This window comes from Rhodnius prolixus, unplaced genomic scaffold (assembly GCF_049639745.1).
Source record: "Rhodnius prolixus isolate KJV_2025 unplaced genomic scaffold, Rpr scaffold_3, whole genome shotgun sequence".
NCBI lineage: Eukaryota > Metazoa > Arthropoda > Insecta > Hemiptera > Reduviidae > Rhodnius > Rhodnius prolixus.
The window spans coordinates 8248696-8273094 of NW_027411603.1; the positions used below are offsets into that span (position 1 = coordinate 8248696).

At 31.7% G+C, this 24399-nt stretch overlaps 2 protein-coding genes across 11 annotated transcripts in view; one reads left to right on the forward strand and one right to left on the reverse strand.

Annotated features, from left to right (window-relative positions):
- The window catches only part of ctrip (E3 ubiquitin-protein ligase ctrip), a 57909-nt gene extending 35282 nt beyond the window's left edge, over nt 1–22627 (forward strand). For all 10 annotated transcript variants that reach the window (XM_074126683.1, XM_074126676.1, XM_074126678.1 and 7 more), the window contains 26 exons: nt 894–1081; nt 1987–2337; nt 2453–2575; nt 6271–6441; nt 6534–6749; nt 6986–7179; nt 7688–7850; nt 7981–8128; nt 8629–8796; nt 8916–9122; nt 9817–9962; nt 10055–10249; nt 10338–10517; nt 10611–10787; nt 13555–13746; nt 13881–14086; nt 15099–15217; nt 15305–15489; nt 16302–16411; nt 16482–16737; nt 16933–17178; nt 17260–17445; nt 18168–18308; nt 18422–18731; nt 19134–19367; nt 20113–22627. In XM_074126683.1, coding sequence (XP_073982784.1) covers nt 894–1081; nt 1987–2337; nt 2453–2575; nt 6271–6441; nt 6534–6749; nt 6986–7179; nt 7688–7850; nt 7981–8128; nt 8629–8796; nt 8916–9122; nt 9817–9962; nt 10055–10249; nt 10338–10517; nt 10611–10787; nt 13555–13746; nt 13881–14086; nt 15099–15217; nt 15305–15489; nt 16302–16411; nt 16482–16737; nt 16933–17178; nt 17260–17445; nt 18168–18308; nt 18422–18731; nt 19134–19330 — 4775 coding nt within the window. In that variant the 3' untranslated portion in view covers nt 19331–19367; nt 20113–22627. The remainder of the gene's footprint in view (nt 1–893; nt 1082–1986; nt 2338–2452; nt 2576–6270; nt 6442–6533; nt 6750–6985; nt 7180–7687; nt 7851–7980; nt 8129–8628; nt 8797–8915; nt 9123–9816; nt 9963–10054; nt 10250–10337; nt 10518–10610; nt 10788–13554; nt 13747–13880; nt 14087–15098; nt 15218–15304; nt 15490–16301; nt 16412–16481; nt 16738–16932; nt 17179–17259; nt 17446–18167; nt 18309–18421; nt 18732–19133; nt 19368–20112) is intronic.
- Nucleotides 3204–4832, reverse strand: LOC141453456 (uncharacterized). The gene is made up of 2 exons (XM_074126741.1): nt 4714–4832; nt 3204–3714 (listed from the first exon to the last, which is right to left on the reverse strand). The coding sequence occupies exons 1-2, from the start codon at nt 4720–4722 to the stop codon at nt 3268–3270; spliced, it is 456 nt and encodes a 151-aa protein (XP_073982842.1). The 5' UTR covers nt 4723–4832; the 3' UTR covers nt 3204–3267.
- Nucleotides 22628–24399: the final 1772 nt, after the last annotated feature.

Genomic DNA, 24399 nt, shown 5'->3' on the forward strand with positions numbered 1-24399 from the left:
CTAATTTGTTGAACATAAATAAAGAAAAATTGGTAAAATTACTTGATAAAGAAACCAACAGTGTGGAAACCTCATAATTAAAACGTAGCAATTAAGTAATTAAATATTTAATTGATTATTTTAAATATTGCCATTGTGTGATTTTTTAAGGGAGGGGTTTTTTGAACATCACTTGTTAAGTCAATGGGAAATAGCTAGAATTAGCCAACAGACACTATTACCTATTTGTCGCATATTAAAAGTAAAGTAACTATTATCTTCTTGTGAAAATACAAATAGTAAAATTGTTATTCAAACTGTTACAGTTATAGTTACGAAACTATAACTTGTAAAATAAATCTGCCCAATAGAGTAGCGTATTTAGGTTGTAGTACTCTATTTCATCTACACTTCGTCTCGTTTTAGGTAATGTACTTTAGATAATGAATTAGAATTAACTTCTCTGGGCACCCACGATTTTTTATTTGTTTTGCCGTTTGAATTATAAAGATCTAAACAATTTGAAATTAAAGGGTTACATTTGTTACCATTTTTGAAATGTTTCTATACATTTTACCAATTTTTCTTACAATCCCTGAGTATTTTAAGCCGTATTTCTGATAAAAAATGATATTTTATACATTTAAATCAAAACAAATATAATTTATGGGTTGATTTTTCTAAAATTACGTAATTACATGGACTTCCTAACTCTGGTAAGGAAGTTGTTAATGCTTTATTGTGGATGAGTAATTGAAAATGTATGGCTCTTACCGAGTTGTTTTAACGATCTGTTTTTTAAAGCTATTTTTCAAAACCTTTTTTTACTAATCACATTTAAATTGTAAATAATGCTCTACAAAATATAATTTATTGCTTTTTTTTCAATCTTTATTTAATTATTTTCTTTGTAGCAACAAAAGCACAACAACTTTTACAAGGTTTGCAAGCTACATCGGATGAAGGACAGCAGATGCAAGCTGTGATAGAGATGTGTCAAATGTTGGTCATGGGGAATGAAGATACTTTAGCAGGTTTCCCAGTCAAACAAGTAGTTCCGGCGCTTATTAATCTTTTAAATATGGAACATAATTTTGATATGGTTAGTATGAATGTATTATTTCCTTTAGCAGTAAGATACAGAATCAAGACAATATATGAGGTTTTATTGAACGAATCCATATTTTAAATTAAGGAAACCTCCCTCTAAAGGCATTTGTAGGAAGAGAGAGGTACCACTGCTCAGGGATTTCCAATGCATTCCTTGATTTCTCTAGATGTTTCCAAGAATGTAAATTAAGAAATTGGGTGAGTTCTGTTGAGGAAATAAATTCCTAAATCCTTTAAACTACCGCAGCTCTCTAAAGAAATCCCAGGATAGCGGAGAGCGAGCAGTTTTTCAATAACCTCTCTCTGGAGCCAATATCCTCGCTTCCTAAAGCTTCTCAAAAAGGATATCTCCCGTCTAATTACTGACTAAACTCTCTTGGGAAGTCTCAGGAATTAAAGAGGGCCAGTAGATTTTGTTAACCATTATGTGATGCCCTGAACGCCTTTTAACCCTCTGTGAGGTAAATCCTCCTCCAACACTACTAAGGAATTTTACACCCTCCTTAGTTCGCATTAGTCAGGGAACTTCCTCTGAGGGGATCAGTTCTCTGAGGCTCGTTATCGATACACTCATCCCCGATTTCCATCATATGCATCCTTCCGCTTTGTTCACTTATTTTCAAAATATCGAACTTATTAAAGAAAAGATACAAGATTTTGTATTTTAGCATCTTTTAAAAAGAGAATATAACATAAAGGATATCTTAAAGTATTTCAAAAATAGTACTATAATCTTTTTTGCGAAATATTTTTTCTTCAATCGAACAGTTTAATAACACAAAAACATTGAATTATCTATGAAGGTTTGGCTGTTTTTATCATAAACAAAAGTGTAATTTGTAAAAATTTAGCGACTTTGTTACTCATAATATTAATTTAGTTTTTTTCTCCAAACAGATGAATCATGCATGCCGAGCTTTGACTTATATGATGGAAGCTCTTCCAAGATCATCAGCCGTAGTTCTTGATGCAGTTCCCGTATTTTTAGAAAAACTACAAGCCATTCAGTGTATGGATGTTGCTGAACAATCACTCACTGCCCTGGAAATGTTATCCCGTAGACATAGTAAAGCAATTTTACAAGCTCGTGGTGTATGGGCGTGCTTAATGTATTTAGATTTCTTCAGTATAAATGCCCAGCGTGCCGCCTTGGCGATAACCGCTAATTGTTGTCATAATTTACTACCTGAAGAACTACACCTTGTTTCACAATCATTACCTCTATTATCCAGTCGACTTACCCAACAGGTTAGTTTTTTACATAATTTTTTTTTTATCATTTTTGTGGGAACGAAATTACTGTTCTTACTTACTTTCTTTTTCAGAAAGAATCAATAAGTAATATTTTCTTATTTTTCCTTAGGATCAGAAAAGTGTTGAAAGTGTATGTTTGGCTTTAAGTAGGTTAGTTGAAAGTTTACAATCAGATCCACCAAAGTTAATGCAAATAGCTAGCACAGAACTTCTTACAAATTTACAGCAACTTGTAAGTAATCTAACATTGTTATTAGTTGTAATATTATTAGAACTAGAAATGCGTATAATATTTAGCAAAAAGTGTACGTTGGTTTTTAATTTTAACCTTCTATTTGAGGTTTGATCACCATTTACTAGAAAAATAGGTCTCTTTACTTCGTTAATAGAAATTGTTCATTCTGAAAAATTATTTGTTATTGTTTCAATCTTGGTTAGTCGATTTTCTTGATGCCAACCTGTTTTGGAATCTTTGCCCAACTTCTTATAATAACACTGTAACATCAATTTTAAATTGGTATAGTGACTGCTCTCGCCCAGGAACGCTTTTTAATCCAATTTTCTGGAATCATTTTAAAATGAATGTAGATCTTGAATAGTGAACATATAAAAGTAAAGGCTAGTAGGAAGACGTAGTCTTACAGGCTGCAGAATGTCGATTTTGTTTTCCTTATTAGGCTGGGCATGATAAGATGGCGAAGAAAGGGGGTAAATTGCCAGAAGAGGCTGTGTAAATATCTCTCCTTGGTAATATAAAATAAAAGAAATAGAGAAATTGAAAGAGATGAAAAAAAAAATTGGTTTTATAAATTTTAATAAGAAAAATATTCATTTTATTACAAACTAAATATTTGCACTGCACAGGGTTAATGAATTAAATGCCAATTGGTTTTTCTTGAAGAAAGTATTAGCCGTCTAGTTGCGCTATTCCGTAGGTAACGGTGCTTCCGCTACTCCATACTCGGATGACGGAGGCGCGGGTGGTACTCCATACTCGGATGATGGAGGCGCGGGCGCTACTCCATACTCTGTAGGTGGTGGTGCCGGGGCCACGCCATATTCTACTGGTGGTGGAGCAGGTGGCGCACCATATTCTGGCGCGGGTGGTGCGTATGGCGGCGGGTAATTGTCATAATTAGTGGCGATTGTAGTTGCTACCGTAGGCTGTGGATATTTTGCACGAAATATTTTCGATAGTTTAGGATTTATTACTGCGATTATTTTCGGAAGAATTGGTTGTTTAATGCTTGATAGTATTCCCAGTTTTTGTAAAATTAAATTCCATATTTGACTTGTTAGATCGGCTGATATTGTGCAATTAACTTGTTGATATTGGGCTAAGGTTACTACCAGAAGTAAGGTTAGAGTTATCTGTGAACAGAAAAATTAAAGCTCGGTAAATTATACAAAAGGTATTACAAAATAAGTAAGAAAAAGGGTTGTTTCGAGCATATATTAGGAGGTATTTAGCATGTTTCATTTTCTTCAACCCTATATCTAAAGAACTATTGTTTTTTATTGAGTTAAAATTAACTGGAAGAGCGCTCTATTAATAAATTATAAATTAGAAAACTTAATGAGAAAACATTTAAGAAAAGAAATTTGAGATTGTTGAGTAAAATAATGATTTTATTATTCACTACATGCTTGTGTTGATTTGTTTTCAATGGTTTTCGCTCGAAATGCACGTTTTGAGGCCACCCCCTGAGCCCCAAAAATGGTTTTGTGCGATCACATTAGCGTACAAACGAAAAAAATTGCAGCATGTTCAAACTTCATATTATTTAGTTTTTGTTCAATGTGGATGGATATATGGAACGTTAGTTCAGAAAATTAGGATTAAGTGTAGGTCTGGGAGAGATATTTGGTTGGCCACACTCTCTCTACATGACCATTTTAGGTGTAAATTCGGGTTTAGACACAAAGTTGGATGAAATTAGCATGACCGAAAGTGTCAATATTTTAATTTCTTTTCCAAATTTTTGTTTAAATCTACCCTAGCTGATTCCTTCAAATTTGATTAGTCTTTTAAATTAGTTTAAAAGACAAATTTTAGTTTAAAACTTTTATCTAGAAAGTTTAATTTTAGGGCATATTTTAATCTGTAAGGTCTTTAATACCTTACCTATTAGCCTCTTAAATTGACTAGATAGAACTTGTATAAATGAATTCCGCGGCAGTATTATAACACGCTTTTCCAACAAATTTCTGGGGTTGTTTTATTTCTCAAATTTGAAAAATAATATTAAAATAAATCTCAGACGTCGATTTTTTAAATTTTCCCCTATTACGAAAAAACGGTTAAAAACTGAAAGTTAAATAGAAAGAAAATTACGAATATAGTAAAATTTTACAGAATGAATTACTTACAGTTCTCATTGTTGCTGGAATCCAAAAACTATTCTGAGCTGCTAATGAGCCATCCGCGACTTAAATATTGTATAAAACTGCTGTTTGTCTTTCTTGCGTAATTCCATTATTTATAAATAAACAGTACAAAAGGTCTTAGGAAATAATTGCCCCCTGAGGAGTGATTAAATCTGAAATTTAGACTGTGAATTTTGAAGGTCATTCCATCTATAAATAAGTAGAATATTTATTTTACATGAAAATAACAAGTAGTTCAATATTTTCTGTTACCCGTTTTCGAAATAATTTGGAATAATGAAGATTACTTCATCCAGTAAACTATAGCACATTGAAAATCCGTTTCAGATTCAGTTCAATTCCATTGTGTTTGTAGATTTGAAATTATAACTGGAAATAATTTTCTTCATGGTTTTTTGGGGGAATATTTCATTGTCTTCGTGCAGGATAGTTAAACGATAAAAATTCTTATTTCGCCAGTCTTTTATTCATTATTCATTTCATTAAGCAGTGCAGGTATTAGATTTACCGAAATTATTCATTTATTTCTCCAACAAGTGAGAGAGAGTACGTAATATTGTGATCTTGTCAAATTTTCTTGTGAGTATTGATCCCGTTTGGAAGGAACCCTGAGTCTTAAATAGTTAAAGAAAAAAATAAAAATAGTGCAAGTGTTACATGAAGAAAATATCTTAATATTAACTTATAATAGTTAAAGTATATTTGGATAGGTCCCATACTTAGGAACAAAATTGCTTTACTCGAAGTTCTACTTTACTGCCTGATTTTGGGGAGAGGGAGTTTTTCTCGAAAATGGCTCCAAGGTAGATACTTCAGGTACTCATATTGGGCTACATCGTTTTTTGGAAACATTTTTTAATGAAAATAAGATTAGGATGCACTTTTTTGTCCCAACTTTGTGAAACCATAAGCATCTTTTTTTATATTACCTGGTTGCTTCGTCCATCAAAAATTCATTTTTCTAATAATTTCTTATTCAGTTATAGTTTTCGATTCCAGTTTTATTAACCACAAACAAAGCAATGCAAAACAGAATTTGTATTATAGTTAGGATTATATCATTTATTCACAACTAATTGTTGTCATTGTGCTATTTTTTACTCTACTAATAATTTTATTTACTAATTGTTAGATTTTGTCTATTAAATGTTCATTCTACGGAGATATTGTAATCTTGCAGGTCTTCGATTTTTAGCTTTCAAGGACTTTTATGTGAGGAAGTGCTTAAACTTCTCTCTCCATTGAAATCTATATTTATATTCTACTGTCTTGCCACCTGTATAATAATAAGAATCAAATGTTGAACCAAAATTACAAAGTTGTACATAGTTTTTCAATAAGGTTTAAGGTTTTCTGGAAAACATCTTTGATTTTCGTTAAACTTGCTGTACTAAATTATATGTAGTTCAATAATATTGATTTAAAAGAAAAACAGTTAAAAGAAAGCAAATCAAAAGTAGGGTAATGAAACTAGATTTTTTTTTTTTTTGCCTTGCCGCATTATTGTTCTCAATTTTGGATTATTCTTTTGTTTTGCAGCTCGTCGTATCCCCTCCACTTATAAACACTGGCACCTTTATCACCGTAGTACGAATGTTGACGACGATGTGCACCAATTGTCCTGAATTAGCACTTACACTGTTAAAGAATAATATAGCTGAGACTTTATGCTATCTATTGACCGGCCGTGCCGATACATCACAAGGCGAAGTATGTATTGTTTTAATATTATATTGTAAATTGATTATTTATTTACATAAACAAGCTATCAACTTAGCTGTCTTTTAATTTTATTTTTTTAGATTGAATTAGTGTCAAGATCACCGCAAGAAGTGTACGAAATGACATGCCTTATTGGAGAACTTATGCCTAGATTACCACAGCATGCGCTCTTTGCTGTGGATACTCTGCTGGATCGTCCTAGTCCAAGATCGGTACCAGAAACTGTATCTTGGCAATGGAGAGATGATATGGGTGTTTGGCATGCTTACACACCTATAGATTCTAGAATCATTGAGGTAAAGTAATATTTGAAGAAGAACCTATCAAGTATTTTATTATTGGTTTTTTGTTTTATCATTTTTTTACTTTCCTTAATACCTATTTGAAACAACTTTCTCATCTTCATTAAATTTAAAATTTCCCTAGGCTTTGTATGAAATGTTACCATGCAGTCCAGCAGGTAGCAACATCTTCCCTATGATACTAGAATCAATTTGAATATGTTGCAAATTTATAATTTGTATTGTTCCAGGCTGCACATCAAACTGGAGAAGATGAGATGTCTTTATCCACTTTAGGTCGTACTTATACTGTTGATTTTCATTCTATGCAACAAATTAATGAAGATACAGGCACCCATAGACCAGTTGAACGTAGAGTTATTCGACCACAAGCCCTTATACAACCTCTTTCGACTAATAATAACTCTACCACTATTCAAGAAAGGTACGTTTTATTGTATTTTAGCGGTTTGAATTATGCAGTTTTACTAGGAATAGTATGCTTGAGGTATTAAAGTATTCTTCTATCTGGTTGGTAACACAAAATGAAATATTTTTTATTCATGCAGTTACAGAACAGTAACGACTTTCTTAACTCAAACCTTTTAAGAGATAGTAATGTTGTGAACAAATCGTTAATTAAAGGAAAACAGGTTTTTCTTACGAAGAAGGCGCTTATTTTTTCTGGTATATGTATTAGTTTAATCCTTAGCGAAAACTTGTCACATTGGTTAACGCGAGTAAGAAGGCGATGGGCAATAAAATCATAACCTTTTAAACGATTTAAGATGAGAAGGAACCTCTTACTTATTAATGATTATTTAATATATAGTAATAATGTATAAATAACTGGCATCATAGTGCATTAGTGCAGCATTATCTTTAGTTATACAAATAAATCTATTCTTCACTTAAATATTATACTAATGTTGAAAAACATGAATTTGTTTCAGTGCAATAGACAACGATCTAAAAGATGTGGCTGGTGCATTTATCAGATCTTTATTTAGTGTTTTGTATGAAGTGTATTCTAGTTCTGCAGGGCCGGCCGTAAGATGCAAATGTTTGAAAGCTCTTTTACGTATGGTATATTTTGCCTCCCCTGAGTTACTTAAAGTAAGTCATGAGTGAAATAATTGTTCTTTTCTTTTATTTAAAAAAAAAAAAAAATGTATGTACACAAAATACATACTTTCAAAACAATTTAAAAAAAAAAAATAATCGAACCAATCATAATCAATTTCAGGAAGTGCTAAAAGCACAGACAGTTTCTAGTCAACTTGCAGGAATGATGGCTTCTCAGGATTTAAGAATAGTGGTTTCAGCTTTACAAATTGCAGAAATACTTATGCAGAAATTGCCAGATTTATTTAGCGTACATTTCACCAGAGAAGGTAAGTTCGATATTAATAAAAAATTATATGGATTTTTTAACAGTATTTACACCATCTATAGGGGCTTAATGTGTGGTCTAGGTGTTCAATATAAAAACAAAATACTTTGAACTCTGTTCTATTTAATACATACTGCTGACATACAGAATCACCCTGATACCTTGGCAATTCTGTCGATCCAAAGTAGACAAAATACTCTCATGGAATCCTCTCAAAACGGACCTAATCAAAACTCTATAACCTTAAATTCTCCTTCATATCACATCACCGCTCTGTAGAACCTTACATTACTCACTGAGCTCAACAGCCCCAGTCGTCTTAATATTTGCAACATTCTTCTAGAACAGATTTCGTTCCAGATTCTAAGCTCACTCTAACCCACTAGTGTCTCTTCTCTTCTCATACTCTCCCCGAAATCTGCAACTACGGTTATGGGGATGATAGCTCCGCGACCTTATAACTACTTATCTAAATTTTCTAAGTAAATGAATCAATTGCAGGTGTCATACATGAAATTAAACAGCTAGCTGATCCTGGAGTTCCAATTGGAGCGTCCCCTAGTAAGAGTACCCCTAGTTGCACCTCTCCGACCGCTGCTCCAAACGATGTATCTACTCCAGGCCCTTCGTCAGCTGGCCAGCCACCAAATGGAACTGTTTTTAGACTTGGTACGTATATGTTCAACTCTGTTTTGATTTTAATTATCCAATTCAATTTTTTAAATTCATAATTCTAACCAAGTAAAAAGAAGTGAGCCATTTTAAAACGTTTACTATAATTTTTTTAGTGACAGGTAGCAGTAGTCCTCATCCGGATCCTCAGGATGACATGATAAACATTGATGATGATGATACACCTCTGAGTGATTGTTCACCAATCACTAGAAGGATGCGTGAATTACGCAAACAGAAACGAAGTTCAAAAAGAGATAAACATAAACAAGATCCTGATGTATCATCTAGTATGCACGAATTATTTGCAAAACATAAACACAGTAAGCAATTTTTAAACTCTAGCAATTAGTGACAGTTATTCTAAAGGTTAAAACAGTCTCCGATAACACTTGGACTTATTAGAATGTTTTGCTATACTGTATCATTGGTAATACTGTGATTTAATCCATTAGAGTAAGCATGTCCGAAGCTAAGAATTGGAAGCTAAGGTTTAACTCTGATCCGACACCACAAAAATAGTGCCCTACCGTTCTAGAAATTCTATTTCTTTTCAGCAAGTAAACCACAAGTTCATTAACAAGATATGTTTCAAGATTTTATGTTTCTTACCCAACAATACGTAGCAATATTATTGTTGCGTTTGGAGTGATTTAATAATTCTTGTCAAATTGTTGCACTTTTGAGGATGACCTATTATGAAATAAGTTACTATTCATTTTACTTCCATCTTTAGAGCTTCCAATCATTTCGTAGGAAATTATTTTCATGTCAAATTTTTGAGATATTTCCCAAACTAATTAGACTGTAGTTTTTCATGTTAAAGCAACATTTCTTGTAATTTTTGTTAAATCTTTCATTGTGGTTTACTCGTAGCACTCTAATGCTGTTAAAATACGGAAATAGTAAAAAATAACTAAATTTTAATTAAGTTCATAATAATTTTATTTTAAAACTTTTGAAAATAATATAATAGTAATAATTGAAATTATGTAATTGGCATTTTATTTCTCTCAGCGAACAATCTTAATCTATCGGCAAGAGGTACAAGGTCTCGCCTTTCAGGAGCTACTTCCAAAACAAGTACTTTCCTTGCTTCTTTAAATCCAGCAAGATGGGGTCGAACATCTGAAAGAAGTTTTCATAAAGTTGGCTACCAGAAGGTTTGTTAATTTTCTTCATTTTTTTTTACTCTTTTGTATTTTTAATCAGCAACGAACTGTTACGACATTGCTCATTCATCTTTTCTGTTTAGGAATCTCCATTGACAAAATGTTCCAGTTCATCCAATTTATGGGCAGGCAATAGAGAGAAGGTGCGTGCTTGGGTAAGAGAAAGATCTGCCAAATTCATTGCTAATTATGCATCTAGTGAAGGAATTCAATCAACTCAGGACCCTTCAAAAATATTGATGACCCTTATGCAGGCAATATCTACCTTGCAGTCCGCTGTGAGTTGCAGTTTTCAATTTAATCGCAAGTTTTTCATTTCAGTTTTATAATTTTTCAATTCATATTTCTATTTGAAATTGTTTAAAGGATGGTGATAAGCGAAATGCATTGGTGGAGCTGCAAAATACCTTAATGGGCTGTGATATTTCACCATTTGAAGTTAACCATTCAGGGCTAGTGTCAGCTCTTTTAGAATATCTCGTCAACAAATCGGAAAACCGTGATCAAAGGATTAGAACCTTTTTAAATGTGTTCGCAAATTGTCCCGTAAGCTGAATTAAAAATTTTATTGACAAGCTAATTTTATTGTGCCATTAATAAATAAAGATATTCTTTCAAGATACATATTATCATTTCTAGCATGATGTGAACAGTCAAGATTCTTCCGGTGTAGATCCTACCTGTCTTCAAATCCTAGTGTCAAAACTGAACAGCTGTATATCACAACTTGAACAGTTTCCGGTTAAAGTTCACGATTTACCTGCTCCTGCAGGAAGTACAACCGCTCTCAAGTTTTTTAATACACATCAACTTAAGGTATATTTTGAATTTAATTTACCAATTTTTTCTACTTACCATTTTTATATTTTTAAAGTGCTATTATTTGGCCAGTTAATTTAAATATTTATTTATAGGTGTGTGTGTATTTGTTTTTCCGCATGCAATCATTAAAACATTATCACTGAAAGTGTATGTGTGATAGAACCAATCTTTCCTAAACGAAAATCTCAAGACCGCCCTGACTTGTACTTTCGACTTCATATTTCTATCGCCTCCGATCTTAGTGACCAGCAAAATCTTTGTTAAATTTTTTCAGTTTAAGCTATTCACACGAAAATTTTAACTTAGTTTCTCAGAAACGTTGCTAAAAAGCATTTCAAAACATGTATTTCTCTTCCTCGCACAGAATGAGGAAATTATATTTTATATTTATTGGCTTCAAATCAAATTATAAAATGTACATATTTACAGGAATAAAGAGGTTTCAGGCGATAGTGCCTATATACACTCAACAGAGCTTAAAATAACACAAAGTAAGAAAAATTAATATTAAATACTAAGGAAAAAAGAAGAAGAAAAAAAAAAAACCTTAACTACAAATAAACAGTACTAAAACAAAATATGTTTTAGTCTCTTATGTTTGTATTTTTTGTATGCAAGAGATGTTAGATCGTAATTAACTATATTGGATACATACAAGTGTGTGCTGGCTTCACACAAGCTGACAAATTTTTCTGAAAGAAGGTACACTTGCGTAGAGACACTGGCCACATCAAGTGTGGCATGCACATAGTCGATTGGTGTCCAGCGAGGGTAGGACCCAATCAATCTCAAACATTTATTCTGCACGCGTTGTAATTTTTTATAGTTTGTGGGGCAAGTATTAGACCAGACTGGGGCCGCATATAGCAATACAGACCGAATATACAGGTAGTAAATTAACTTTTTATTTACAAAATTCAAGTTTGAAGTTTTATTGAACAGAGGAAATAAGCTACACAAAATACCAAGCGATTTGTTGCAAATTGAATTGATGTGTTTTGTAAACGTCAGCTTTGAGTCCAACACAACACCAAGGTACCTGACCTCTCTTTTCCAAGGGAGATCAACACCATTAACTTTTACAAAATTTATGACTTGGGGCCTCCTACGTGTAAACAAAATTATTTCAGTTTTCGCTTCATTGGGTTTTATTCTCCACTTATTAAAATATTTAAAACTTTTTCCAAGTGCAATAGAAAGATGCCTGGCTATTGTATCCACTCTAAAAGACGACAGAAAAAGTGCAGTGTCGTCAGCGTATAACGAGCATTTTGGTCTAAATTTAAGTTTTGTTATGCCATTTATGAAAATGTTAAAAAGTGTGGGACCAAGGACTGAGCCTTGGGGTACACCAGCCGCAATTTTTCTAAAGCCAGAAGTAGCGTTACCAACTGTAACACAAAATTGACGGTGTGTTAAGTAACTGTTAACAAAGTGGACTAAGTACTTCGGAAAGTTGTACTGTATTAACTTATAAATTAGACCATTATGCCATACGCAGTCAAAAGCTTTTTCCACATCGATCAGTGCCATCCCGGTGTGCTTATTTAGATTAAAGTTGTGCTCAATTTCGTCAATAACTCTGGCAAGTTGTGCAGTTGTAGAGTGTCCCGCCCTAAAACCGAACTGATCAGGGGACAGAATATTATTATTCTCAATAAATGAACTAAGTCTTTTCAAAACAACACGCTCAGCAACTTTACTGAGACAAGGGAGCAGAGAGATAGGACGATAGCTACTGGGAAGAGTAGCATCTTTACCCGCTTTGGGAACTACAATAATTTTGGCGGTTTTCCAGGTTTGTGGAAAATAGCCAAACATCAACATATAAATGAGGAAATAGGACAAGCATTAACCGACTGATTTTCAGTTTTTGGTTGCAAAATTGTTGGTGTTCTACTTTTCATAGCAAGTGACTATTTCTCTTATAATTCGAAATTTTATAATCACTTGGATTTTTAAGATGGAATTGAATCCCTTCTTCCTCCAATTCTTGGGCATAGTCCTCCTTCTTTTAGGTATCAGCTTCCCTTTTGGCAGTTGGGTCGGGATCGACGCCTTGACCTTACTTGTCTCATATCTTTGATGTTCGAATTTTTAAACCAATACTATGCAGTAGGACCTACAAAGTGTCGGCCCCCCTCAACTTAAATTTCTCAAGCTGCAGCTATTTCAGTAAAGCCTTTTTTTATAAATAATACTTCAATATCGCTCGAAGTTCCATCATGTCAACTCCCTCATACAATTTTATGTATTTTTATTTTTAAAAAAATTTAATACAAAATTTTTTTTTTAAAGATTATTTTATTTTGAGATTTTTTAAAGATTTTAATATTTTTTTTAAGCTAAGATTAATAAATTTAAATAAGTATTTGGGTTAAATCAATTTATTTTATCTAGCAACTTTTCTATCAGTTTTAACCTTCCTGCAGATAACATCAGTATAACCTTTCTGATAGAAACTTTCCTATATATTAAACTTGCAATGCTATTTGTTTATACAATATGCAATTACTTTTATTTGTAACAATTTTTCGATAAAAATTGTTTTCTGGTTTTTCGGGGACAATAGATATAATTTTTAAAACATAATTTCGAATTTATCTGTGGCGCAGTTACAGATAGTATTACTATCAGTTTTACCTAATGTAAATTTAATATTTGATTGTAAAATAATGGATATTAATTGGAATAAGAAACAATGAAAAAATAAGTCGTGTGATTGTTCATGTCTGATTTTTGTTATTATTATTATTTACAGTGCCAATTAGCCCGACATCCGGACTGTACAAGTCTGAAACAGTGGAAAGGTGGTACGGTGAAAATAGATCCATTAGCTTTAGTACAAGCCATTGAGAGATACCTCGTCGTCAGAGGTTATGCCAAAGTAAGAGATAAACATTCCTCCCAATCAGATGATGATAATAGTGAAGAAGATATTGATGATACTTTGGTTAGTGTCTATTTTTAAAATTATATTTTACATTCAATATTACTTAAAGCCAGTTATATTATTTCAGTGTTTCAGACTTCATGGTTTATTTCTTTTGCTTATTTGTGAATATTTAATGATATACTCCCTTGTAGGTTGGTATGGTAGTTGGAAGTGCTCGTCATAAACTACAGTTTTTAATTAATGATACAGTCCTTCCCTACAATATGACTGTATATCAAGCAGTGAGACAATTCTCGCCAGCTGCTGCAGCTTCTGACCAGTCTGAGACCGACACTGATACAGAAGCTCCATTAGGAAGTGCTAATATTTGGGTGCAAACACATACAGTACATTATAGGTAATTATATTCATTAATTTAATTAAGTATTTTAAACTAATTCTTGAAAACTCTTTTGTGATTTATTCATTTCGCATTTATTGAATGCTTAAATCTGTTTTTAAGAAAATTTTAATTTAAATGAAATTATTGACTTTTTCTATGTCTGCCATATCTTTAATTTTGTTATAAGCACATCATATTTTTCGATTATTAACGAGCCGCTGATAAAGGTACCGAACCCGTCCTAAAAGTTTAGCCATTATTTAAAAAAGTATACGGTTTGTAAATAACCGATTTAATACTAACTTGATAGTTTGAAGTCAAAGTTTCTAAACTAAATTAAGAAAAAATAAATTACAAACCTTTCAGAATTAAATAATAGTTATTTGTCAAAAAAGTGTGGAAAGAGCTTCTTTCTTGCTAGAGTCAAAGGAGAGCTTTTTTGTTATTCACCTAAAAGAAAACACTTCCGCATTTTTTTACATAGAATATTTTTCGAAAGTTAATAAAAGCTCAGTATAATTATAAATCGATTCATTTTGAAAGACTGAGGTAATTAGAATTCGTCAGTCAGGAAATAAATGACTTGTATTAACACAAATTATGTTATTATTTAAGCTTGAGGTTGTTTATGTTTTTGTAAAATTAAATTATAACTCAACTTTTGTGGTATTTCTGTTAAAATAAATAAGCCGAATTGAAATAATTAGATCGAGTGTAAAATAGACATAATTTTGTGCATGTATTAATTAGTGTAAAAATTGAGATTAACTAAACTGAATAATTCAATGATTTCATCTCCTATAACAAGCGTGATTTTGTTTCATTCGTCCTCAAATAATAATCTAGAAATTTTATTTCCAATTATAAAGAATGAATACAAATATTTGGCTGATTAAAAAAAATAATTTGCTTAAGAGAAAAATTCAGTGTTAAAGATTAGCTGACTTTATTTGATAAAATCCATGTATCTTGCCTTTAATCTTGGAAAATAAAAATACAAATTATAAAAGTTCCATTGTTTTATTAGGCCAGTAATTGAAGAGGAATCGGCAATAAAATGTAACAATAACAGTGTACCACCTCGTAAAGGAAAAGGATCCAGCTCTAAAGCTGCTCCTAAAAAGAAGCATGATGAATTGTGGAATGGTAAAATCAATTTTAAAATTAATAAAAAGATAATGGTCAAGTATTTTTTCAACTTTAATATATTTTTTAACTTTTTATCCATTTTAGAAGGCCTGGTTCCTAATAGGGTATGTGCGATGGATCGTTATCTCGTCAGCGATCTTACCACTAAAGTTACTATAAATGATGCTTCGTTGCCTGTTCTCTGCTTACTTAATGCTTTATATGCGGTCTCCATGCATTGGACTACACTGTATCCGGCGATGCAAGGACAGCCAATATTATTACAGCAGGTTGGTTTTTATTTGGAATTTCTTTCTGAAAATTAGTAAAAGTTGTAGTTTGTCGCTTTTAGTAAGTTTTCTTTTTACGCGCTACACCAATAATTTTTGCCTCAAAATAAATTTTATTTGTTTCAAACGCCTTGCATAAATCAATTAAAAAAAAAAAATGAAAATATTTACGTTTTAGTCTAGAATTTACGAAGATAGCACAGTCTATTTACTGTAGGTGCCCAACTTTGAGGGGAATGAGCCGTCTGACGGCCTGGCAAGACAAGACGCCGAAAGCCCACTTATGGAGCCTGAACTTTCTCTAGATTTTGTGGAATAGGCGATGGTTTTCTTTGCATCGCGAGGATGAAGAGGCGACGGGTGCCTATTCCTTGCCTTATAATAAAAGCACGTAGTATTTCATGAATTATTAATCCAATTCTGTGCTACACAATTTGACTAATCGCTGAACTTCCTCCTCAACTTTACAAAGTTCTTGTGCTTTGGCTTTTGCTATAATGTTTTTATTATCAATTCTAAAGGTTAAAGCTGGTGTAAATACTATTATTACTGAAATAGGTGTACATGAATAAATCCAATATTAGTATTAAGTGGCTAAATGTTAAACTTTTATTACCTCTATGTTTTGATGAAATTAATTCAAAAAACGACAGAAAAAACAAGACTGTTGAACTTTGTGAAAATAAAGTTACTGGTATACTATGGATATAGTATCACCACCTCGACAGAAGATGGATAATGTTACAAGCAACTCAAATAAAAAATATATGAAAATTATTTATGTATTATAATTATTTTTAAAAATGTTTCAGGAGTTTGTAAATAATAAAATCGCAGCCAAAGCTGGTAGGCAGCTGCAAGATCCCCTTGTGATAATGACTGGAAATCTTCCCTGTTGGCTGCAACAGATTACTTCAGCTTGGTATTATGCACTTTCTTAAAAATAGATGTTCCTCATTTATTATCATTTCTAACAAGATTGTTTTTTTCAGTCCATTTTTGTTGCCTTTCGAAACAAGGCAGCTGTTGTTGTACGCTACTGCTTTTGATAGAGATAGAGCTTTACAGAGGTTGTTGGATGCTAGTCCAGAACTTAGTGGCAGCTCTGATTCACAGGAAAGAGTGACGCCAAGATTAGATAGAAGAAAACGTACGGTAGCCAGAGATGATATACTTAAACAAGCTGAATCTCTAATACAAGATATGGCTGCCAGTAAAGCATTACTAGAAGTTCAATATGAAAATGAGGTGAGTAAAAGTAAATCACAATAAATAGAATCGAAACCGATGCAGCGGGAAGTAAAGGAGTTTATTTTCACAACACATTTATTAATAATGTATAAATAAAACCCGTATAACATTTGCTGAATGCTTTCGTATCATCACTGTAGTAATAAAAAGCGATTATTGCGTTTTATTATAGTAGATTCATTTCTATTTTAGGTCGGAACTGGTCTTGGGCCAACACTTGAATTTTATGCTCTTGTGTCTCGAGAACTGCAAAGAACTGATCTAGATTTATGGCACAATGAAGGAAATGGTGACAATCCAAATTACGTATTTTCTCCAGTAGGTTTGTTTCCAGCACCAATTTCTAGAAGTACTAGAGTCTCACAATTAATGAAACTGCGTACAAAATTTAGATTTATTGGAAAGTTTATGGCAAAAGCTGTTATGGATTCTCGAATGGTGATTATTTTATTTATATTTATGATTATAGTAAAATTGAAAAACAATAATTTTTAACAATACTTTTCTTAAAATTTTCAGTTGGATTTACCATTGAGTCAGACCTTCCATAGGTGGTTATTAGGTGAGGAAAGCTCCTTAGGGCTTTCAGATCTTGCCCACGTCAACCCTTCTGTTCATAAAACGTTAGTTCGCTTAATGCATGTCGTTCATCAGTATGACGAGATCATGAGCAGCCAGTGTTCTGAAGATGAAATCAGGATTAAGGTATCTTAATTTTTATTGTCTAGAAAATCGTTTTATTACCTTGTAATCGTCATAAAGAGAATGGGCCATCACACTTGCTAAGGCATCTAGACATTTCTGGATTCTTAAAAGATTAATACTCTCGAACTGAAATAAAAGACTCAAAAGTGGTTTCTACACTCTCTATGTGATCGCGAGTATCCTACATGAGTTAATTATCCAAACCGCAGATATCAAATCAAATGCTAGAGCATCTACAACAGCCGAACAAAGTAGCAAACATTCCTTGTTTCTCTGTTTATTTTAGAAGATCTGCGTCTCAACGTCCGAGATCCACGTTCTGTTGTAAATTTATATTTGTTGGAAAAATCTTCTAATAAACCATGTTTGAGATAAACCACTATGTTTACAACCGATACGATTGTAATTAAGAGGCTGCTTAACTATGTTAAGTTGTTGAACATATAGTACAGCATCAAATCTATAAATAATGGAATTAGCATTTTTATAAACTGAAAAAAGAAATATTTATTTTAATTTTATTGATGAATGTATCTCGTAATAGTATAATTAAAGCTAAAGAACTGAGAACTGCCGGTGAACAATAGTACACGATTAGATAGTACAACCGTGGCACAATAGATTTCATAAGTCAGTGTAAATTACTAGTCATTTGCACATTTCGTTAATATCTGACAAACTCATTTTTTAATGTAGAGCTTTTTCTTTATGTTCCATACTAGGTTAACAACTTGGAATTGGATGGTTGTCCTATTGAAAGTCTAGGATTAGATTTTACATTGCCAGGATATCCTCAAATTGAACTAAGAAAAGGTGGTCGAGAAGTGACTGTTTGCCCTCAAAATTTGGAAGAATATTGCAAGGTAAGATATAAAAACTGATTTTGCATCATAAAGCAAAATATGTAAATATGCAAATATTAATAAATTAAGAAATATTAGCCATAAATTTACGAACATATCTATGCATATTACAGCTGGTCGTACACTGGTACCTTGTGGAAGGTGTACACCGTCAGATGGAATGCGTACGAGAAGGAATGCAATGCGTATTTCCAACATCTCATTTAAGTCTGTTCTATCCACAAGAATTGGATGCAATTTTCTGTGGTAGTGGCTCTGGATGGGAGGTATCAACTTTGATTGAATCGTGTCGACCAGATCATGGATATACATCTTCATCCAAAGCAATTAGGTTTCTGTTTGAAATACTTGCTTCGTATAATGCCCACGAACAGAGGGATTTCATTCAATTTGTTACTGGATCTCCGCGCCTTCCAGTTGGTGGTAAGTTTGTTTTAACCTCTTCTCTTAATGGATGTTAAGGCAATTATCATCTTTGAAAAGCTAAGATTTCAACATTAGAGTTATCGAAAATGATTATCAGTTATATAGTTCTATTTTTTGTTCTTAAATTATTTTTTGAGGGCTGTAAAAAATTACAGTTAGCTTTGTCTTTTATAAAGAAGGAAAGAAAAGTCCAATGCTTTCTTTAAAACTGTAGCATTCCCTTTCTTTGCTCTGGAAGAACCTTTCATTCTATTGGAGTTCTTTATGTGAAACAAGGCGAGGAATGAAATATTGTATACGTAAATAATATTAAAATAAGTAGAACTGCAATGAGGAGAAGGCATAGTGATTGTGTTGTGATTTCTATTTCTTTAAATTAAAATAACTTGGCATTTGCAGGCTTTAAAGCGCTGACGCCACCTTTGACCATTGTTCGAAAGACAATGGACGGCAACATGAACGCCGATGACTTTTTGCCTTCAGTGATGACATGTGTTAACTACCTCAAATTACCAGACTATTCTACTATTGAAATAATGAAGGAGAAATTAAGTATCGCTGCTAAAGAAGGCCAACGGTCATTCCATTTATCCTAGTCTAATTTAGAAAGAGAGAATAGAGAAAAAAAAAGGGGTAAGTAGAGAGTCTGTACTCCATTTAAATTCAACTGCGTAAAGATTCATATCTGGGTTGAAGAAAGTATTGATCTTATAAACGGCTATTAAATTATCTCTTAGTAAAAAGATTGCAAAGTGCACTTGTAGCACTACTTTCGCCTTTTGTCTTCTTTGTGAAGGACGCCATGGATGGAAACTAACTGATGGTTTATTTCAATCTGGACAGTATTCACCACATTCCGAGTAGAGATAATTTAACATCTACAATACATCGTTATATGCCAGAAATTTTAAAAGAGTATCAAATCTTTTTTTAAGGATTAACATTTCAATAATATATCGTCAATCCAATTTACCTTCTTTTACATGTATTTTAACAATTGCAGAAATCTTAAAAACTTTATTTTCAACGGTTAAAAATTTGTATAAAGGCCCTTTAATCTGAAAACTTTGTGAAAGTAAAGTTAGTAAAGTGCTTTACTGCGTACATGGGGTCAAAAAGGTAGAATACACCATTGAAATTGTTCAGTTATAAAGCTTGATACATTGTTTTGGAACTGTTGATATTTCAACAGCAACTTTTGCCAAATTGTTCAGAAAAAGCCGAGGTATAGATGACAACCAGATGGAGTATGAGTTTTTTTAAATTTTATTTTGTATTTATATACCTTTTTATTTTTTTATTTTTTCAAAATTTTCTAAACTATACACTGAAGTCAATTAGTTATTCTTTAAATTTATTTTATCTATTCTATTTTCAGATTTGAAAATATTGCCATATAAAATATAAGGAGTAAATAAGATAAAAGAAAAGTGATGATATCATTCTAAGTGATAATTTAATAAAGATTGGATGTTGTTGTTTTGTGAACTACCAAAAAATAAATAATGTAAAACAAATAAAAATTTGATAATAGAAGAAGAACAAGGAGAATATGAAAGTGGGAAAAGTGTAAAATTCGATCTCGCCGTTTCTTTATTTACAAATGTGTTTAATTTTGAACTTTACAAAAGTATATATAAAAATATAAATAATGAAAGAAATAAAATATATATATAAGTAATAAATAATAATTAGTTACAAGCATATAGTTGGCTCTCAGCAATTTCTATTTGATTATTAAATTTATTAAGAGGAGAAAATATTAAAAGAAAATAATGATGATGTATGAGTGAGGAGTTCTTCACTTTATGCAAGTATATGTTTCTGAGTGTGAATGTGTGTGGCCGTGCGTGTTGTAATATCACCTTCTTTTTTTTAGCGCCTTTTTAATTTTCTTTTAAGAATTTGAAAACAATTTAAAAAAAAAAAAACTTCTTTGTATAATAATATTTAAAAGAAAAAGAAAGAAAATGGTTAAAAATATTTATAAAGGCCTTAAAAACGAAAGAAAGAAAAAGTGTAATTTACCAATTCTACATATTTAATTAACAAAAAAAAATATAAATTATGTGTTGTAGAATTTTTTTACTGTCTCAATGTGTGATTGTTTGCAAAATAAATAAGAAAATAATATTAATAGAATAAAATATATATAATTTTATTTCCAATTTTCCGGTTTTTTGTTTTGTTTTTCTTTTTAATGTCGAAATTATTTGAAATTGGGAAATGTTACTGTAAACAAACAATTGTTTTTTTTTTTTGTTTATAGTGCAAATAGATCATGAAACATCCCTTCTCCAGCAGCATGTGCGCAGTCAGTGATAGATAAGTAGAGGTAGTTTGAAACAGTTGCACATTACTGAATACTTCAGTCACTAAAAGCTCGAGTTCTGTCTGTATCTTCTTCCAAGGTGTGCTTGCTGTAAGCGAATAACTTTAAATAACCTATTCTGTCGTAGTTAAGATGAGTCGGCTATTCTGATTTGAATCGTGAAAAATTGTTTTTTTTTACATTTACATAATGTTGTTGCGTCTGGTTTTAAATAAATATTCGCTTTCGGTATGACTAAGGTTTATGGCTTTGTTTTCTGTTAATGTTTTAATTTCGTTAATGTGAACTTTTCAACAAACAGTAAACAAAAAAGTAAGGCGGGCACCCATTGTTCGGATTTTATTTTCCTCTCATTGCCACACTACTTCAAAAGTTCACCCTTTAGATCTCGTACGTGCACCTCCTTTTATTGAGATCATTTAAATCATCCATCACTCAACAAACCAAGAAACGCTTTCTCCGTTAAAATTCGTATTCTTTGAAAAAAAAACCAAAAAAAAACGCCAATTCCAAAAATAATCGATCGTACGCTGATAGACGGTTAAAAGTAAACCTTTGTGTGTAAAGTTCACGGATTGAATTACGGGCAATTGAAAGACATAATTTTATTTTTGCTTAACTTCATTCCACAAACCTAAACAGTTCTTTAGGTAAGAGGAGTATCTATTCTTTTTATGGGCAAATAAGCGGTTATACTGACTAAGACAACCTTTTAATAGTTGTGAATCCAAGGCGAGGCGCATTCTTCCCTGTACTGTACACTGTGTGCGTTTTATTTTAATTTTTTTTTTGTATTTAAAATTTAAATAAAATAGTTCTAGACTTAGTTTTCCACAGTAGAAAATAAATAAAAATTAAAAAATAAATCTCTTCTTTTAGAATTAAGTTCATTACAATTTTTTTTTTTGTTACAAGTTTTCATCTTAAAGCAGGAGAAATGGGACCCGGACATCCAGTAGCATTTTCCAAGTTTCTGAATAGCATGAATGTAAAAAGTGTTTTTATTATTGAGGCAAAAGTGTTTTGTCTTTCAAAAAGTAAGTCTCAGACTGATCATTTATATAAGACAAAGTCACTCACCTATTTTTTCATTGCTAAAAAAAAGAGAAAAAAAGAGTAGTTTTTATTAAATATTCCTTTACCTATAATTATTGCTAAATAATAATAATCATAATAATTGGGCAAAAAATAATTTGTTTTTATAAAAATAAAAATACTTTTGTGTTTGTATGAAAAGCAAAGAAAAAATATATTGAGATATAATAAATCGTAAAAAGTAAAGGAAAACTATAGAAGAAAAATCTAAATATTATTAAACAAATCCACATTCAATTTTTAGTATCCCTGTCTTATTAAGTTAATTTCTTTCTTTTTTCTTATAATTGAAATGCAAATTATGAACATACATATATATATTTTTTTTTTTGTGAATGTAAATGCAAAAAAGTTCCAATATGTTTTTAATTAAATTCAAACTATTTTTTTTGTATCTATATTGAGTTTTTTAGAATAATAAGTTTACCAGAAATAATAAATTTCATTTTTATGAGAAAATTACCGATCGAGCTGTTCTTAATATTTTTATTTCTGTTCTATTTATTTCTAGTCACAAAAACACGAAATGGTTATATTTGTAAGTGTGGGTTTTTAAACATGACGTTCGTTTCGTTAAAATAAACCCATAAAATAGTTTAGGATTTATATTAAGCCTGCATCCTCGAAATTGCAAGTAGAGAGTATAATATTTTTAAAAATGGCTAAATATGAAATGCAAAAATCCTGCGGAATACTTTGGCTTACTAAAGTGTCTTGTTACAGAATGTAGACTTATGCTAAGTTTCTAATGTGATAAGAGTATTGATGATGCTGTAAAATTTTCATCTGAATACACAAATCCCACATAGAAGCATTACCGCTAAGATGTTGGGGTTATTAGGCTAGAGAATTCACACCGACGCTAAGATCGCTTAAAAAGTGGTTAGACAATATACTTATAAGTACTATCGAATCTGACTAGTTACATTGATGAAATTCTAGTAATTTGGTCATTATCAACATAATATTAATTAAAACACAGCCATTTACGTATTAGCCGCAACCGTGATACCAAGCGCCTATTTTGATACAACAAGGTACTTGGCTTTGGCCATCTATCTACCTGGATTCAAACCCAGAATCTCCGCGAGAGAATCCAAAATACGTTAACCACATAGTAATCCATCCCCTGTTATCCTAGTATTGTCATTACTACATTTAAAGCCAGAAAATCTTAGATAAGTTCGTGTCTTCAATCAGAAATCTTGAAGGAGATTCGTCAGTATCATTAGGAGTTTCACCGAATTGGAGTTGCAGATCCACTTAGAACTTCACCCCATCACATTTACTAGAAGTAAGTTCCTATGTATAAGTATATTACTCAGCATCAAAAAGTACGTAAGTGTGAGTTCTCTGTATTTTGTATATAAAGAGAAACGACATTCAGCTGGGTTCAAACAAATATCTACAAAACAATATCTGCTTCGCCAAAAAATAAGGCATCTTGGACTGATAAAATTTACGCCAGGAAATCGTATTTACCTAATATTGGACAGGAGAGCAGTTCTTCCCAGTGCCAAGTTTTTTCAGGGAATTGATTGAATATCGCGTCGTCATTTGCTGTCCAAAACATAATTCGTACAGAGAAATTTGTCTGCAAAATTATACCAAACATAATTTGAAGGGGAAAAAGATTATTGTCAATTCAGTTCATAATTTTTATTCTCTCTCTAATTTGGGACTAGCTAATCTTGATATAATTAACAATCAAGTTTTGTAGTGTTAACACTAAAGGTTGGCATGTCTTATTCCCTGTCTGCTAAGGTACTTTTCTTTTGATAAAATTTATTTATACACACGTTCTTGTACATTATTTCTCTCATTACTGAGGGCTTCGGATTAAATTCATAAACGAATTATCAGTAACTTGTCGAATAAACAGGGGTTTTTTAATCTACTTAATTACGGTCATATTTTAAAACCTTTTTACATTAACTTGAATTATGTTATCTCTCCGCTTATATTTTTCATTTTTACTTTCAGATGCAATTCCTAGTGGAAGTTTGGTTTTAAATTACTCTTTTTAAATGTTTTTTTTTTTTTTTTTTTGGGGGGGCCTATGCCTGTGGCCATTAGCCACTTTTTAAATGTTAAATAGTGTGTTCTCTAAATTGTACGAGTTTCATCATTTTGATCATGTATTTTTTTATCTTTCATATTTATTTATGTTATATTTATTTCTTTAGTTATAAATTACATTTTTGTATTTATGATACTGATTTATTTTTGCATGTGAAC